Raw genomic sequence first — 17,450 nt, 5'->3', positions numbered from 1 at the left:
CAGATACATCATGTCTGTCTGGACTGTCTGTCTGTTGAGTGGTCCCCTTCTGTTTCTCTCTGTCAATCACTCTGCCCTCTGCCTGTCCTTCTGTGTTTCTAGCCAGAACACTGGGCTCTGAGCCACGACCTGAACGGCTGCCGAGGCTGCGAGTGTGATATAGGAGGAGCCCTCGATAACCAGTGAGTGACGCTGTAGCTTTAATCCTGAGTCACAGGTCACGTATGAAGTGTGAGACTGTTACAAATGAGATGACATAATAATACTCCAAAACAGCAGCTGCAGCTTTGTGTACTCAGATTTATCGACCTCCATCTTTACCCTGGGAGCATTAATTCATTACACTTGTTGTCATATGAATTAATTAATTCATTCATTTTTCTGTGCCTCTCTGTGCCAGGCTAACATCCTCTATTTAAACCTCTTACACAAACACTTAATTTATGCTTCACGCATCAGTGACTGTCAGCAAGGCCAAAGTGACATCACACCACCAGATACAGCCCTTTGCAGGGTCTTGTCCTGCAAGTTTTCACCTGTCTGTACACATCTGAGATTTCTAACTACACAGACGTGGAACTGCCCCTACAGATTAGGAGAATATCAGTTTGACATGAGGAGAAACCACATGGACTATAAAAGATCCAAAAGTTTCCTCATCACCCATGTCAGCACATGTCCGTGCGACTGCCTGTGCAGAAACTATAACTAAGGCTCAGTTCAGTGCCCCAGTGATAATGGAAACTTATCGTGTCACTTTTTGATGTTATAAGCCACCATAGCTCGACACTGTCAGTCAACAACTTTGGTCCAGACTTAAATATCTGTAAGAACTGCAACCTTAAGATCTGTTGATAATACATTTTGTACGCACATTCATTTAGCCCAGTGGATGAATCTTACTGACTTTAATGATCTCCTGACTTTTCCTTTGGCGCCATCACAAGGTAGACATATGTGGTTATGAGTTAAATTTGTCAACAACTATTGGTTAGATTGCCATGACATTTGGTACATCCTTTGTCATCTTTTTCCACGTGTGCCATGACTAGCTCCTAATTTAATTTGTTCGTTACTTTGATTTATTATTATTATTATTATTGTTATTGATTATATTAATAAAACTACTGACAATCCCACCATCCTCAGATGTACTATGAGTGTAGTGCCAAGGTTAGTTGGGTCAGTCCTGTCATGAATAGATACAACGTTGGAGGCGGGAGGCCATTTTAAAGTTGTTCACTGGAACATGTAGCAAAAAATTTTCAGCTGCCTGAACGATGAATTATTGGCACAGCTTCTGCATCATTGGACCCACAGAGCAAGAGCGCTACAGACTGGCTCTCCGCTGACTGGGATAAAATGATTTACTGGTTTAGCTCTTCTAGACTCTGCAGATGTTACTGGACCGAATTGAGTTTAGTTCTAATAGTAAAACAAGTCATCTTGCGGAGGTTGTGACACTCCAAAAAAATGTATCTACCCATTTACAGATGGATTTCATAATGTTAAGTCTATGCGAAAAAAGATATATATTGTATTTACACACATACACCTTGTGGCAGCAGTATTTACATTGTTCTAAAATGCATTATAATATATTATTACTATTATATATAGTAGTTCACCTTGTTAGTTTGTAGATTCTCGCTTCCCAATGAAGACCTGTTTTGTTTGGGTTTTTTTGGAGTAAAGTAAGGTTAATCCGTTGTCACACTCATGAAGTTCCACCTTGAAGAAAGTTGGTCCAACATTTTAAAACATTTTTGATGAAGTTTTAAAAGTTGTATTTATGTGTAGAGGGTTAGCTAGCCTAATCTGGATCACTGACAGCTAAGGCCAATTTAGCTCAAAATTTTCCACCCTGTTAGGTCTGGAGACAAGTTCAAACCAGTCCACCCAGAGGGATTATTATTTGCATTTATGTTTTCCTGACAGGTAAACATGTCACTATTCATATATAATGCAAAGAAGCATGAAAAATCTTTTTTTTCTTTCTCGAAAAGTTATGAGGTCCAAATGTTGCTGCATAACAGGAATGACCCAGCAATGCTAATCTAATGAATTAAGATTGTGAACGTGTTGAACATTACACCTACTAAACATCAGCATGTTAATGGTAATTTCACTGAAATTGTGCTCATATAATTTCATGTGATTGATTAATTGATTAATGGACTGTCATTGTGAGCACATTAGCAGGCTGATAGCATTTAGCTCAAAGCACTGTTGTTCTTGAGGACAGCCTCACAGAGCAGCTAACATGATTGACTTTTTCTAAAGTTTCACTTCAATGTCAGAATGAGAAGAAGGAACAATTAAAACAGCGATTGTTTACTGATGAAAGGGTAAGCATCATTGGCATCAAAGCCACATTAAATCAACTGTAGCAGTAAAATAACAAATCTATTCATGTCTTCTCTGTAGCTGCTCCATGGAGAGTGGTCAGTGTCGCTGTCGCAGTCACATGACAGGACGGCAGTGTTCGCAGGTGGAGTCTCGATATTTCTTCATGGCTCTGGATCACTTCCTGTATGAGGCTGAGTTGGCCAAAATGGGGCAGGTAAGCACCTGTATTCTTCAGCAGCACACATTTGTATTGGAGCAATTCTGTGGCTTTAGTATGGAAATATGTATTTTAGAAGTATATATCTGAATACATCTGTGTATTCTCAGGGCTGTACAGTGGAGATCAGGGAGCACCAGCTGGGTCGCCCTGCAACGTGGACGGGCACTGGGTTTGCTCGGGTACCTGAGGGTGGCACCCTGGAGTTCCTCATCGGTAACATCCCCTACTCCATGGAATATGACCTGCTTATCCGCTACGAGTCACAGGTCTGTGTGTTTGAACATGTGCGTTTATCTCCTCCACTTGTGGTAGACTGCTCTGATCAAAATGAAGTAATTCAAGGAGTAGTTTAAGGTTTTGTGAAATATGCTGGTTCTCTCTCTTGTTGAGAGTTACATGAGAGGATTCATACCTCTCTCCAATCTTTTAGGGCACGGTCACACATGAACGACATTAAAACTGGTGCGTAGAGTTTAACTCAAGTGAACTTCGACTGGCAGCCTTAACCCATAGCAAAGTGGTAGGTGAAAGAGACATTGATTGTTGCTGCGTCTAACCAGCAGATATCGTATGATGATGGCCATGAAAAATACAAACTGCCCCACATGAGAGATGCTGCCTGGCTGACAGTGAGTTGGGAGAAGGGCATGGAACATAAGAAAATGGATAATGTGACAATAGTATCATATTTCACTGTATTTATTAGCAAGCTAGTTAACATTAGCTAGAGAGCTAACTGTCCATGTGCATCACACCCGGGACTCCCCGCATTCAGTACGAATATCATCTCAGTTGGTGATGGTCACTAACCTGCAGTCACTCATGTGTGACCATACCTTAACTGGGAGTTATAGAGAGGTCCTTCCCCTTCCAGTGGACCACCATGGGACCTTATTATGGAAAAATATGTACGAAAGTTAATGACGAGAGACAGATCATTTTTGAAAGACTGCACAACTCAATGTGACATTTTAAGTTTAAGACCAGGATTCACTGGATAAAAAAACACATCAGGTGGAACATAGCTCACTAGCAACAGTCGCTAGCAAGCTTGTGTTGGTGAAGTATAATGTGTGTGACAGGAGATGTTGTGAGCACTGAGCAGTTTCACTAACTAACAACTAACTAAGACTTTCTTGACCTGCAAAATTGTCTTTTAAATTGACAAACATTGTGTGTGTGGTTCATGGCTCAGTTCAAAAAGAATTGAAAAATTTGTTGTATCTTGTTGTTGACTATCATACATATTTTTTCTGAAATGAGGTCCCATGATGGAAGGTGAGGGACTTCACGTTTGTATTGACTGGACTATTTTTCTGCAAACTCAAGGTGAACAGAAGACTCCAGAATGTCGGCCAGAAAAAAGATTTGCACATGACCCTTTGTAAAATCCCAATTGTTAACACATTAGCTTGTGCAGATGTAACATGATAAGATATAACATGTTAATTAGTAATTTAGATGTGCTGGTTGGCAGATTTTGTTACATCTAAAGAGAGCCTACCTTGCTGTTTCCAGTCTTCATACTAAGCTAAGCTAACCATTGTCTAATTCCAGCTTCATATTGGGCAACATTTCAAACTATTCCTTCACCTGTGTCCAGTCTGCCCTGTACAGATATGCAATTAAAGGAACATGCTGATGGTTTTGCACGTTTCAGCCCTTTGCCTATCTGTCATGTATATTCTACAGGTTAAACATTTTTCAAAACCTTTGTGATTGATTTCCTATTATTCAGGTGGTGATAATTTTGTAACTGTCCTCCTCCCTTTTTCATACTCTCATATGTCATAATGCGTATGCTTTTGGCTGCATACTAACCAAATATTCCTGATTCTACCCAGATGCCCAGAGACTGGGAGGAAGTGCGAATAACAGTGATCCGACCAGGGCCAATTCCTACCAGCAGCCCCTGTGGAAACACCATCCCAGATGATGACAGACTCACGGTTTCCCTGCCGGCGGGAGCCAGGTCTGTGGCTCAGACACACACACACACACACACACACACACACACACACGCACGCACAGTCCCTGAATGTTAACTGTGTGCTGACTGTATTTGCTCCAGGTTCATGGTCCCTCATCAGGCTGTGTGTTTGGAGAGAGATGTGACATACACTCTCCGCTTTGAGTTCAGACGCTATCAGGATGCCAACAGTATCCTCAACGGCGCCAACGCTATTCTTCTTGTGGACTCTGTGAGAACAATTTCTTTTTCCAGTCCTCTAAAAGAAATATCTAATCCATGAAGAAATTGTAGTTTTCATTCCACACACAAACCCTCTGATCCTTGCACCAGATTGCCTTGATGCCACGCCACTCCTCCATGGAGATGTTCAACGCAGGCGATCCAGCTTCTAACAACAGGAAGCAGACCTATGAGCGGTACCGCTGCCACGAGGGGGCGAAGAGTGTAACCCGCCCACTGATGAGTGACACCTGTGCCAAGCTAATCACCAGCATGTCGGCCATCATAAATGACGGGGCTCTGCGTGAGTGAAGAAAGCCTCATTAAAGAAGGCTTCTGCCTCGTTTAATTGACAGCCATGATGTTTATAATGCAGCAGTTGCAGGATCTGACTAGACTGAAATACAAACATAGCCTCATTATTGGGATCAGTGAAGTTAACATTAAAGATTCAACATAAACAACTATTTATTCATCTATAGGACATAGCCAGGTCTAGCCATCAGTTTATCCTATAAAATCCTATAATGGATTTTTTGGTAACACTCTTAATGAGGCCCATGTCTGTGATGCATTATAAACATACTTTTTTTTATTGCATTATAATCTGCTAATAGCACTAAATAACATAGGTTATAAACAGTCATAAATATTAATAATCCTTTGTTACAATAATCACACATTAGAATTATAATACACTATGATCCTAGCAACAAATGTCAGTATTAGTGAAGTATTAATGAAGTATGATGATACCTGAACTTGTAAATCATTAAAATGCCTCACAATATGTTGCAATTACTGTTATAAAACATAATTTATATATTTATGAGTGCTTGTAACTTTAACACTTTATACTGTAACTATGTTTAGAATGCAATATTGACATGGGGATTATGAAAAATGTTACAGATATGGAGAGTTTTATATTAATATCAAATAACTCTGTGAAAACAGTGTGACACAGTGAATAGGGTCTCTAGTGATGAACCTACAGAGAAGTATCACCTGAATCTGCAGCTTCCCTCTGCCCTATGGAGCTTAGTGAGCTTAGCACACTGCTTTGGTTCAGTCTCAGGGCTCCACGAGTGTTGTTTTCGGCCACAGCCGGCACTTGTTTTCGGTGAAAAACAGCATAGACACAGTTAGAGACAAGCTGGAGAAGCTGGTGAAGCATATAGCAGCTGAAGAGATAGATATTCCCTTCAAGAGTTGATAGAGACCCAAGACAGAGCTATGAAATGTTTTACTATCTTTGTAAAAATTGATCAATAGCTGCAGTGTCATTATAATTTCTATTTAGCTACACAAAAAGTCAGGAAATTTTCAGCTCAACTTTAAGCTGTAAATCTATGCAACATAGCTGAATGACCTGTAAATGTCCTAAATAACATTAACCTGACAGTCAATCAGATGTTTTCAGCAATCATTCTTTCTTTGTTCCTTTTGCTCCCAGAATTCAGTGTGCAGGATGTTTCCATATGTTATGGTTCAGTGACATCATGTCTGTGCTTCTCTGTTCTCCCCCAGCTTGTAATTGCGATCCCCAGGGGTCCATCAGCTCCATGTGTGATGTCCGCGGGGGCCAATGTCACTGCAAGCCCAATGTGATTGGCCGACGCTGTGACCAGTGTGCTCCAGGAATGTACGGCTTTGGACCCTCAGGCTGCATAGGTGAGAAACCTTTCAAAAATTTCTTGAAAGTCAGACCTGTTTGCGGAGGATATGATGTCACATAACATTTTCAATATTTCACACAACCTAATCTGGTTGGATTTGTCCCTGGAAGGGCTTAGTAGTGCCTTAAGGTGCAGATACAGCAACAGCCATGAAATCAGTTTCACCAGAAAACTTCAATCAAATCTCTTGGATCTCACACACTACTCACAATATTTGCATTGTGTTATTTGTAAGCTTAGTTTCTGCTGTGCACCTGATGTGTAGAGACTTCGATAAGTTAAATGCTATGCTGTTAGCGCCCTCTACTGTATGTTCAGTACACAATTACAATTCTAAAGCCCCTTTACTAAACTTATGTATTCCTCATCTGTCTTTTCTCTTTCTCTCTTCTGTATCTTCTCCTCTCCACTTCATTTTCTCTTATCCTTGTATACCCTTCTCATTTTCCTCCTACGGTCCAGCCTGTGGTTGCAGCTTGGAAGGCTCTGTGACTCGACTTTGTGACAAGTTCACTGGTCAGTGCCAGTGCCGTCCCGGAGCCTTTGGTCAGCGTTGTGACGGATGCCAGACGGGTCACTGGGGCTTCCCCAGCTGCCGACCCTGCCAATGTAACGGACACGCCGACATGTGTGATCAGAGGACTGGAGCCTGCATCAGCTGCAGGGACAACACAGGAGGAGACAAGTGTGACAGGTGATGTTTTCGGTGTGAGGTGTCCGAGCTGCATGAGATCAGCTTCAGTTGAAAATCTATCATTGGGATTATAAAGGGATTTAAAGAATAAAATTACAAGCACACAAAAAAAACAACAACTGTAAATATGATAACTGAAGGTTTCATATATGCATACGTCCACCGTCTTGTTGCAAAGTAGTTAGTTATTGTTCTCAGGATTTTTTTTTTTTTTTTTTACTAGTTTTTAACTTCTACTTTTTCATCTCTGTAGGTGTGCCAATGGTTACTATGGTAATCCAGTTTTGGGCAAAGCATCCAGTGGTCAGTGTCGTCCGTGCCCCTGTCCAGACGGCCCCAACAGCGGACGCCACTTTGCTGCATCTTGTTACCAGGACAACCGCAATAGACAAATCATCTGCAACTGTAACCAGGGTTACACAGGTAAACCTGAGACGATACTTGTACCAAGGCTGTGCATCTTTATTTCTTCCTCTGTTCTTCCTGTTCCATCAGTCCTTGCTTTCCTCTCTGGTTCTCCTCCTCATCCTCAGCAGGTAATGCTCATGACTTCATCGGTATGTCCAGATGTGCATGTGGCAAATTCATTTTCTGTAGAACAAGTGATGTTGTGAATATCTGTTGAAACAGTTGCACACCTGAAGATTACAGTACTGCATCATCACACCGCTCTTTATGTCAGTGTTTGAGTTTTAAAATGTTACTACAAATCCTCATCTGAGTCACACATACAGTACAGGCCAAAAGTTTGGACACACCTTCTCATTCAATGCGTTTTCTTTATTTTCATGACTATTTACATTGTAGATTCTCACTGAAGGCATCAAAACTATGAATGAACACATGTGGAGTTATGTACTTAACAAAAAAAGGTGAAATAACTGAAAACATGTTTTATATTCTAGTTTCTTCAAAATAGCCACCCTTTGCTCTGATTACTGCTTTGCACACTCTTGGCATTCTCTCCATGAGCTTCAAGAGGTAGTCACCTGAAATGGTTTTCCAACAGTCTTGAAGGAGTTCCCAGAGGTGTTTAGCACTTGTTGGCCCCTTTGCCTTCACTCTGCGGTCCAGCTCACCCCAAACCATCTGGATTGGGTTCAGGTCCGGTGACTGTGGAGGCCAGGTCATCTGCCGCAGCACTCCATCACTCTCCTTCTTGGTCAAATAGCCCTTACACAGCCTGGAGGTGTGTTTGGGGTCATTGTCCTGTTGAAAAATAAATGATCGTCCAACTAAACGCAAACCGGATGGGATGGCATGTCGCTGCAGGATGCTGTGGTAGCCATGCTGGTTCAGTGTGCCTTCAATTTTGAATAAATCCCCAACAGTGTCACCAGCAAAACACCCCCACACCATCACACCTCCTCCTCCATGCTTCACAGTGGGAACCAGGCATGTGGAATCCATCCGTTCACCTTTTCTGCGTCTCACAAAGACACGGCGGTTGGAACCAAAGATCTCAAATTTGAACTCATCAGACCAAAGCACAGATTTCCACTGGTCTAATGTCCATTCCTTGTGTTTCTTGGCCCAAACAAATCTCTTCTGCTTGTTGCCTCTCCTTAGCAGTGGTTTCCTAGCAGATATTTGACCATGAAGGCCTGATTCGCGCAGTCTCCTCTTAACAGTTGTTCTAGAGATGGGTCTGCTGCTAGAACTCTGTGTGGCATTCATCTGGTCTCTGATCTGAGCTGCTGTTAACTTGCCATTTCTGAGGCTGGTGACTCGGATGAACTTATCCTCAGAAGCAGAGGTGACTCTTGGTCTTCCTTTCCTGGGTCGGTCCTCATGTGTGCCAGTTTCGTTGTAGCGCTTGATGGTTTTTGCGACTCCACTTGGGGACACATTTAAAGTTTTTGCAATTTTCCGGACTGACTGACCTTCATTTCTTAAAGTAATGATGGCCACTCGTTTTTCTTTAGTTAGCTGATTGGTTCTTGCTATAATATGAATTTTAACAGTTGTCCAATAGGGCTGTCGGCTGTGTATTAACCTGACTTCTGCACAACACAACTGATGGTCCCAACCCCATTGATAAAGCAAGAAATTCCACTAATTAACCCTGATAAGACACACCTGTGAAGTGGAAACCATTTCAGGTGACTACCTCTTGAAGCTCATGGAGAGAATGCCAAGAGTGTGCAAAGCAGTAATCAGAGCAAAGGGTGGCTATTTTGAAGAAACTAGAATATAAAACATGTTTTCAGTTATTTCACCTTTTTTTATTAAGTACATAACTCCACATGTGTTCATTCATAGTTTTGATGCCTTCAGTGAGAATCTACAATGTAAATAGTCATGAAAATAAAGAAAATGCATTGAATGAGAAGGTGTGTCCAAACTTTTGGCCTGTACTGTATGGGGTACAGTTGTGTCTGTGATGTGTTTAATCAAGTCAAAGGGCACCTCAGTGGATCACTTTAAGCTATAGATACCCTTCATATTAAAGGAGAAAAGAATAGATAATTCACCTCACGTAATATCAGTGCATCAATCGTCAAGTTTTGTTTAAAAGAGAGCTGACGCTACAGTATAAATAACCTGAGTAATTGAGATGAACCTCAAAGAGTCTGCAGCCATGCTCGCAGTCCTATGCTTACATGCTGATGTTTAATACATAATGCTTACCATCTTCACAATCTTAGTTAATTGAGTTAGCATGGTGTACTTTGTGTTTACCGCTGCAGTAAACACAAAGTACAGCTGAGGCAGATGGGATTGTCATTACTTTTCCAAGTATTTGGCCGTCAAAATTTTTGACCTGATGATGGCGTCAGATGAATTTGTAAAGGGAGTACCAAAGTTATTACAATTCATTCTGATGGGTACATAAATGCAACCTGATCTCACAGAAATAAATGTCTGAAAACAAAAAGAATCAATTTCATGGTGGCGCACAAAGCAAAGTCAGGGGATCACAAAGTCGGCAGGCTTCATCCTTTTGGGGACCATGACTGTCTGTGCAATATTTTACTGCAATCCATACCATATGTTTTTATAACTTAAAGGGATAGTGCACCCAAAAATGAAAATTCAGCCATTATCTACCCACCCTCATGCTGAGGGATGCTGGACCAACTGACTGACATTGCCAACCCTAGAGAAACTCAAACGGCAACCTCCACATCTGAAAAAAAAATCAATGGTAGCATGCTAACATGCTAAACAAAGATGGTGAACAGGGTATCTGCTAACCATCAGCATGTTAGTATTGTCATTCATTAGCATGTCGACATTATCATTTAGCTCAGAGCATTGCTGTTTCTAAATACAGCTGCACAGAGCTGCTATGGCTGTCGACTCTTGTTATGATACTTTTTCCATGGAACAAAATGTAGTTAGGGGGGGAATGTTTGACCTGAGGAGTCTGTCTAGTCAGAGGAGTCCTGCAGAGTCTATCTTTATTACCACAGCTTCATATTTTCAGTTAGCTTAAGTCAACCTGTTGAGTTAGTCACTAAAATCATCCGCTAGAGGAGTTTTGGGAAAAAAATAAGTAAATCTCCAATCTTCTACCTTGTGTGACAAGGTAAAGGATATAATTCAAATGAGGTAAGCATGATGTTTCTCAGTGGGCTATGGTGAATAGTAACCTATGTCATTTCCTCCCTCCCCTGTATTACTGGCACAGGGATTGTTAAACGCTCCGGGGCGACCATCTTTAAGCGTGAGTAATGATGGTTGACCCCTGTCCCTTCCTCCTCCTCCTCCTCCTCCTCCTCCTCCTCCTCCTGCTCCTACATTTTCCACCAACCCTCCACTTTACCAAGCCTACCCATGCATGGCTTCAGCACCCCTCCCATCAATGGTGCTGTGCCACAGAGCACTTCTGTCCATGTGTGAGACCTGGCTCAAAGAATAATGTCAAACCCTTTCCAGTGCTTTACTGTGACTGCCTGTTTTATATGGCAAAAAAAAAGAGTCAAATACCTGTCTCTGAAATTATATTGACATGGTATTACATATGTGGTTAAATGCAACAAGATTTGAACCAGGTCTGTGTAAATGTCCCCAGTACAAGGACCTGACCCAGAATCACATTTTCGAGTCATTTTGTCAAAAAGTGTGATTCAAAATGAAAAGGGAGAGAGTGTTGATGCTGAGTCTGGGTCAGTTTCTGTCTCTTGTGTTTGAAATAGGTTTAACTGTTCATCTTTATCTGTGAATGAAAGGAAGCTGGGAGGGGGTTGAGCAGTCATTCCTGGAGAAAAAGAGCTTCACTGATACAATACAGCCATACAGCCAGGATAACAACACTCATGTCACTCTTTTTAGCAGCCTGGCTTTTCAGATACAGCACAACGGAGCATGCTGAAGGCTACTGACCCTCAGATGTCCACTGTATCATTAAGTCGGTTAGATTAAATAGGACATGGTACTGACTTCTTCTACTTTCCTTTGCCCCCTTCCTGTTCTTCATCCAACTTTTTTTTCCATTTCTCTCTCATCTATTCTTCCCTGTACTTCAGCCTTTACTCTGCCAGCACAGCTCTACTCTTTACCTCTCCCCACCTTCTCATTCCTTCTTTCTCTAATTTCCTCCTGTGCTCTGTTTTCTGCTCAAATATGCCAAGTATTTCTCCTTTTGACTCTGACCTGAAGGGACAACAAATGAGATACAACAGTGAGGGAAAACAGACAAACTAAAATAATAGTGCACTGCCTGTTGAAGTTGTATGATCCAGTTTATAGCAGCAGGTATGGTTCAGATGCAGCCACAGATAATACGCAACACAGTGTGGGACACCACAGTGCAGACCAGAATGGGTCTGTAATGGTCTTGTGTGACTCTGTGGAGTTTGTTGAAGCAGACTGAGATATCATGCAAAAATCATAGACTGTAAATGACTGTTAAGCCCCGTTCAACTAGTATTGGTTGGTGCCTTTTTTCCAGTCGAGAATTACAGAATGGAGGCTGCGTCGACAAATATAAATGAAACAAATCCATCAGAACAAAGAAATCTTGAAAGATGAAGACATGGATGACACGTGACAATATTTGAAGGAACTGATTCTGTTTGCTTAATAGAAAACTAAACACAGGTGTGGGGGTTAATTTCAAAATCACATGACGTCCCCAGGTAATACCAGTCCTTTGCAAGTAAGGTTATATTCTATTATGTAATCAACAAGCATAGTAATATGTTGTATAATTTCCAGAAGAAAGCTGTGATGACAATGACACTTAACTAATGAGAGCTGGTTAACCCAACCCGATTGAGTGATGATGCATAACATAACTGATTCTAGTAACATACTGTATTAATATAATGTAATGTTCATGCTTTGCAGAGATGAGTTAAGCCAAGTTTTGGACTAACATGTTTCTCCACTGAAAAAAATTTGGCAAAATGTTGCCATATGAGAAGGAACCTAACAACTCTGTTGAACCAAGATCACCTGTTGATTGCGCAGCTATTTCCTGCTTCCTGTTGTTTCATACATCCGCTTAGGAACTCCTGCAGAGCACTTCACCCATTATTACTGCAAATATAGTTCAGTTAAAAGTAGCAATTACTCAGTTATAGCTCTTTTCTCCGCCCATTTATTATAGTAACTCTTGTTCTTTTCCAATTTGCTTTTTCTCCCAATTCAGGAGCCCGATGTGAGGAATGTGCTCCGGGTTATTATGGCAACCCCTCTCAGCCCGGAGGGCGCTGCCAGCCATGCCAGTGTAACAACAACATAGACATGTCAGACATGGATGCCTGCGACAGGCAGACCGGAGAGTGCCGGAAATGCCTTTACAACACAGAGGGCCCCAACTGTGGCATCTGCAGGAGCGGCTATTTCGGAGACGCTTCCCGACGCAACTGCAGAAGTGAGTGACACGTTCATTTAAAAAAAAAAATCTACAAAAAGACAAAGCATTGACTTACATATTAAAGTTGGTTAAAGAACAGAAATATCATGATGATGCACAGTTGTTTTGCCCTCCAGAGTGCACATGTAACTTCCTGGGTACTGACCAGAGCCAGTGTATGGAACGTGAAGACTGTGTGTGCCAGCGTAACACAGGGCAGTGCCAGTGTCTTCCTAACGTCATAGGTCTGACATGTGACCACTGTGCCCCAAACCACTGGAACTTGGCCAGCGGGGGCGGCTGTGAACCCTGCGGCTGTGACCCCAACAACTCAGTCACCTCTTCGTGCAATGAGGTAGGGTACACTTGGACTTGACCCATTCAAATAAACACATGTCATGATGCAATACAAGTGTACATATGTTCACATTCATTCACACTGACAGAAACAAAAGAAACTAACATGTCATGCTTCTATTTTTCTATTTCTCTCTTGTGCAGTTCACTGGGCAGTGTCAGTGTCGCGATGGCTTTGGTGGAAAGACCTGCACAGACTGTCAGGAGAACTACTGGGGAGACCCCAGGACACAGTGCAGAGGTTAGAAACATAAATATATAATGTTAAATGTTTTGGTATTAGTGGGTGCACATCAGATAATTTGTAATATTAACTGTAAAACAGGAAACCAAAGTATATCAGTATGTGATTCCTTAACTCTCCATAGTGATATTGTTTTCAACTAGCCTGTATATTTTCAGAACACAAGCAAATTCTTGCCACCCCAAGATTTTCAGTAGACCCATGTGGCCACCCCTATTCAAAATTTCTGGGGGTGCCACTGCATTTCAGTACCAAATAACTAGTCTTATAAGCCTTATAACAGCCTTATAACCAGTAAGATTTTCTCATAAAAAGATTGGTCCTGTTGTTCCATATTCACTGCACACTCCCTTCTCTCTCCCCTCCAGCTTGTGACTGTGACTGGCGTGGCATTGAGACCTCTCAGTGCAACAGGGTGACCGGCCACTGTGTATGCCAGCAGGGGGTGTCAGGTGTCCGCTGTGACCAGTGTGCCAGAGGCTTCTCTGGCCAGTTCCCCAACTGTCAGCCCTGTCACCAGTGCTTTGGGGACTGGGATCGTATTGTGCAGGTGCAGAATCATGCCAACGAGGCGGTCTAATCCTAATAAGCCAAATGTGAAATACTGAATAACTGATAATGATTCAACCATAAATCTTTCTCTGCTCAATGTTGTCTTGTTGCCAGGACCTGGCAGTGCGCACCAGGGCTCTGGCAGAGCGTGCCCACGAGATTCAGACCACTGGGCTTACTGGGGCCTATGAGAAGGCCTTCAGAGACCTCGAGGAGAAACTGGCACAAGCTCAGGGCATTGTCAACGCACGCAACGCCACTGCTGCAGCCGTTGCTACCCTAATGGAGCTTATTGAAGATCTGAGGTACAGCTGTTACATCTCACTGCATTTTAAGAGTTTTCCAAGTGAAAATATCCATCTGAAGTAATTCTTTGTGTCACATAAGATAGAAGTATAAAGATCATACCCGATCTAGTAATTGTTTTTGAAAAACAGAAAGGGATTCAACAGAAATCTTTTAACTCCGTCAGCAGATTGATTCAATTTGTCTAAGAAATTCAAAATCATATGAGGATTGTAATTTAAATTCCCCAACAAATGCTTGTCTTGCTGTGCAGAGCGCAGATCGGTGAGACCACGGACACCCTGAACCGACTGGAAGGAGACCTAACCATCGTCCAGGACAGCAACTCTGAGGCAAGCAAAGAGCTGAGTGCTCTGGAGAGAGAGGCGAGAGAACTAAACCTCACTTCAGAGCAGCTACACCGCCAACTGGATATCCTAAAAAACTCCAACTTCCTAGGTGAGAAAAAAAAGGAAAAGAGATTCTCATTATTCAACCGTTCACTCTCTTACCTCAAAGTTTCTGCTGCTGCTGTTATTCGTGCACACTCTAGGTTCCTTCAGTACTCAATTTCCCTAAAATGCAGCATCATTATTCCTAACCCTCTCCCACTTTTCATCACTAAGTCAGGAATCTATAACCCCTAATAATAATCAAATTTACTCCAGCACCAGTTGGGTTAATGGGGTAGGGCTGGAACTAACATTTTTTTTCATTGTAGCTTAATCTGTCCATTATTTTCTCAATTAATCGATTAGTTGTAGAAAATGGTGAAAAATGTTGATCAGTGTGTCCCAAAGCCCAGGATGATGTCTTCAAAGATACACATAAAGATACAGATATAAAGATATTCAGTTTACTGTCACAGAGGAGTAAAAAAAACCCTTGAAACTGCTCATTTAGTGAGTCAGTTACAGTCAGAGAATTGTGACTTTTTTTTCCTAAAAGAATTATGCAAACCAATTAATGGAATATCAAATTAAATAAGTTGTTGATTGATAGTTGACAACTCTAAAATGTGGAAAGTTGAAATATACTTTCCTTCCTCCTCTTTGCTTTAGGTGCATACGACAGCATTCGCAGCTCCTACAACAAATCCCGCGATGCAGAGCGACGCGCTAATGAATCAACAACCACCAGGCCCAGCACAGTCAGCCAATCTGCAGACACTCGCCGCCGCACTGAGCGTCTCATCTCTGCCAAGAAGGATGACTTTAACCGTAAAAATGCTGCTAACAAGCGTGCACTTGGAGAACTCAACACCAGAGCGCAGGGCCTTGACTTGAAGAAGATCAATGAGAAGGTTTGATCATGTTCTACTTTCTGTGAAGCAGCTGTTAACACTGATGAACTTTGTTAGCATTCGTGTGTAGCCATACAAAAGCAGAGAGAAAGAACTACAGAGGCAGTGAAATTGAGAAAAAAATTGAACCTCTTCAGAACTGTTGTGGATGATTTTTATATTATAGACAACAGTTAAGAACATTTAGTTTCGGCTTAAGCTAGCCCTGATACTCACTGGCAAACTTTTACTTGATATAGCTCTCTTGCTTTAGCTAGCTTTCTAGTTTCTCACCTCTCTGTGAACACTTCACATGCTGTTTTCACAGAAATGATACACTTCTATGGAGTAATATTTAGTTACATAATAAAACACACAACAAAAAGTCACGTTCTGGTCTTCACTCAATATTGACTTAACGTGTACTTGTTTTCGCTTTGCACGACACTACAGGAATGAAGTTTTTCAGTGCTACACATACACATTCACCTGATTATTTCCAGACAAATACAAGTACATGTTCACCTGTCCCAACAGGTTTGCGGGGCCCCGGGTGATGCTCCCTGTGGGGAAAGTCCTTGTGGGGGTGCAGGCTGCCGTGACGATGACGGGAACCGTCACTGTGGAGGCCTAAACTGTAACGGCGCTGTAGCAGTAGCTGACAATGCTCTGGAGAGAGCCAAACATGCAGAGAAGGAGCTGAACAAAGCTATGAGAGAGGTGGAAGGACTCTTTACTAAGGTACGGACACAAGTGAGAACTATAGTTACTATATTTTTGGCCTGCAGCTGTTTCAGATATATAGCATCACATCTGTTAAGCCAGACCAGATGTTCATGTTTTGGGTTTTGCTTCAACATATTTTAAGAGCTGCCTCTTTGGACAGTCATTAACAGTCATACAGGGGGAGAATCATTGTAGAGGAGGCAGAAAAAGCTTTTTTGTGATCTTCTCATCTGACCAGAATGGAATGCAGATGTTCCAGCTAAATCTACTTTGCAAGTGTTATGTTTCCTCCCTTCACATTAAGGGGGATCCCTTGCAAGTCTTTTTGAATTGTCTTTAGTTAGATTTTTGCCACTGTGTGGAGTTCTCACAGTATACAGTTTTACACTAATACAAATCAATAGTTGTTCACTTCCATTTTTTCCAGCATCCCTGCACAGTACATCACAGACTGAACCACTCAGAGTGGAGTAAGTGCTGAGACTCAGACATGTGTTTTTGAGGAAGCAGTGCAGCTGCTTTCTGGGATATCAGTGCACATAGACAAAACAGATTTGAGTGAAAGTGGGGACCCCAGAGGAAAGGAAAATTCAAAACTCTTCTTTTTCTAGCCTATTTCTCCCAGACATAACTGAGCTCAATATGAGATCAATATGAGATTTTGACCATTTTCTTATACTTCTTAAATTCAGCCCCTGAGAAAAAGCCTTCCTCTTGTCTCAGCCCGATCGTTATTTAAGATCTTTAAATGCGTTTTTTCCTTTGTCTCAGTTATCAAAGTCATGTCTCTAAGCCATTGGCGCCCCCAGCTCTGTGTATTTTGTCTGTTCTCATATTTGAGAAACCTGTAAGAAGCCCCTGAGCACTGCAAAAGAACTTCTGATTTATTCTTCTGCTCCTTATTTCTTCTAAGGGGATTTTAGGAGAAAAAGATCAGAATTAAGCAGTCTCCAAATATGAAGTTGATTTATTTCTGATGAGACAAAGAAAAGCAGCATTGTGAACAGCAAAGTTTTCCTAAACTGCAAAACTATATCACATAAAGAATTCTTGGAAAACGCTGTT

General features: G+C 41.7%; 1 protein-coding gene across 2 annotated transcripts in view; it reads left to right on the top strand.

The window, feature by feature from the left end:
• Positions 1-17,450, top strand: part of lamb2 (laminin, beta 2 (laminin S)) — a 64,651-nt gene that overhangs the window by 41,153 nt on the left and 6,048 nt on the right. The window contains exons 13-30 of one of the 2 annotated variants that reach the window (XM_033628650.2): positions 103-182; positions 2,428-2,563; positions 2,677-2,835; positions 4,414-4,541; positions 4,641-4,770; positions 4,872-5,064; positions 6,291-6,434; positions 6,902-7,133; positions 7,387-7,556; positions 10,768-10,803; positions 12,733-12,957; positions 13,077-13,294; positions 13,441-13,537; positions 13,909-14,090; positions 14,207-14,397; positions 14,652-14,836; positions 15,439-15,680; positions 16,197-16,400. In XM_033628650.2, coding sequence (XP_033484541.2) covers positions 103-182; positions 2,428-2,563; positions 2,677-2,835; positions 4,414-4,541; positions 4,641-4,770; positions 4,872-5,064; positions 6,291-6,434; positions 6,902-7,133; positions 7,387-7,556; positions 10,768-10,803; positions 12,733-12,957; positions 13,077-13,294; positions 13,441-13,537; positions 13,909-14,090; positions 14,207-14,397; positions 14,652-14,836; positions 15,439-15,680; positions 16,197-16,400 — 2,952 coding nt within the window. The remainder of the gene's footprint in view (positions 1-102; positions 183-2,427; positions 2,564-2,676; positions 2,836-4,413; positions 4,542-4,640; positions 4,771-4,871; positions 5,065-6,290; positions 6,435-6,901; positions 7,134-7,386; positions 7,557-10,767; positions 10,804-12,732; positions 12,958-13,076; positions 13,295-13,440; positions 13,538-13,908; positions 14,091-14,206; positions 14,398-14,651; positions 14,837-15,438; positions 15,681-16,196; positions 16,401-17,450) is intronic. The other variant, XM_033628651.2, reaches the window with a different exon arrangement.

This window comes from Epinephelus lanceolatus, chromosome 8 (genome assembly GCF_041903045.1).
Source record: "Epinephelus lanceolatus isolate andai-2023 chromosome 8, ASM4190304v1, whole genome shotgun sequence".
In the NCBI taxonomy this organism is placed as follows: Eukaryota; Metazoa; Chordata; class Actinopteri; order Perciformes; family Serranidae; genus Epinephelus; species Epinephelus lanceolatus.
This window is presented reverse-complemented; position numbering and strand designations above follow the sequence as displayed.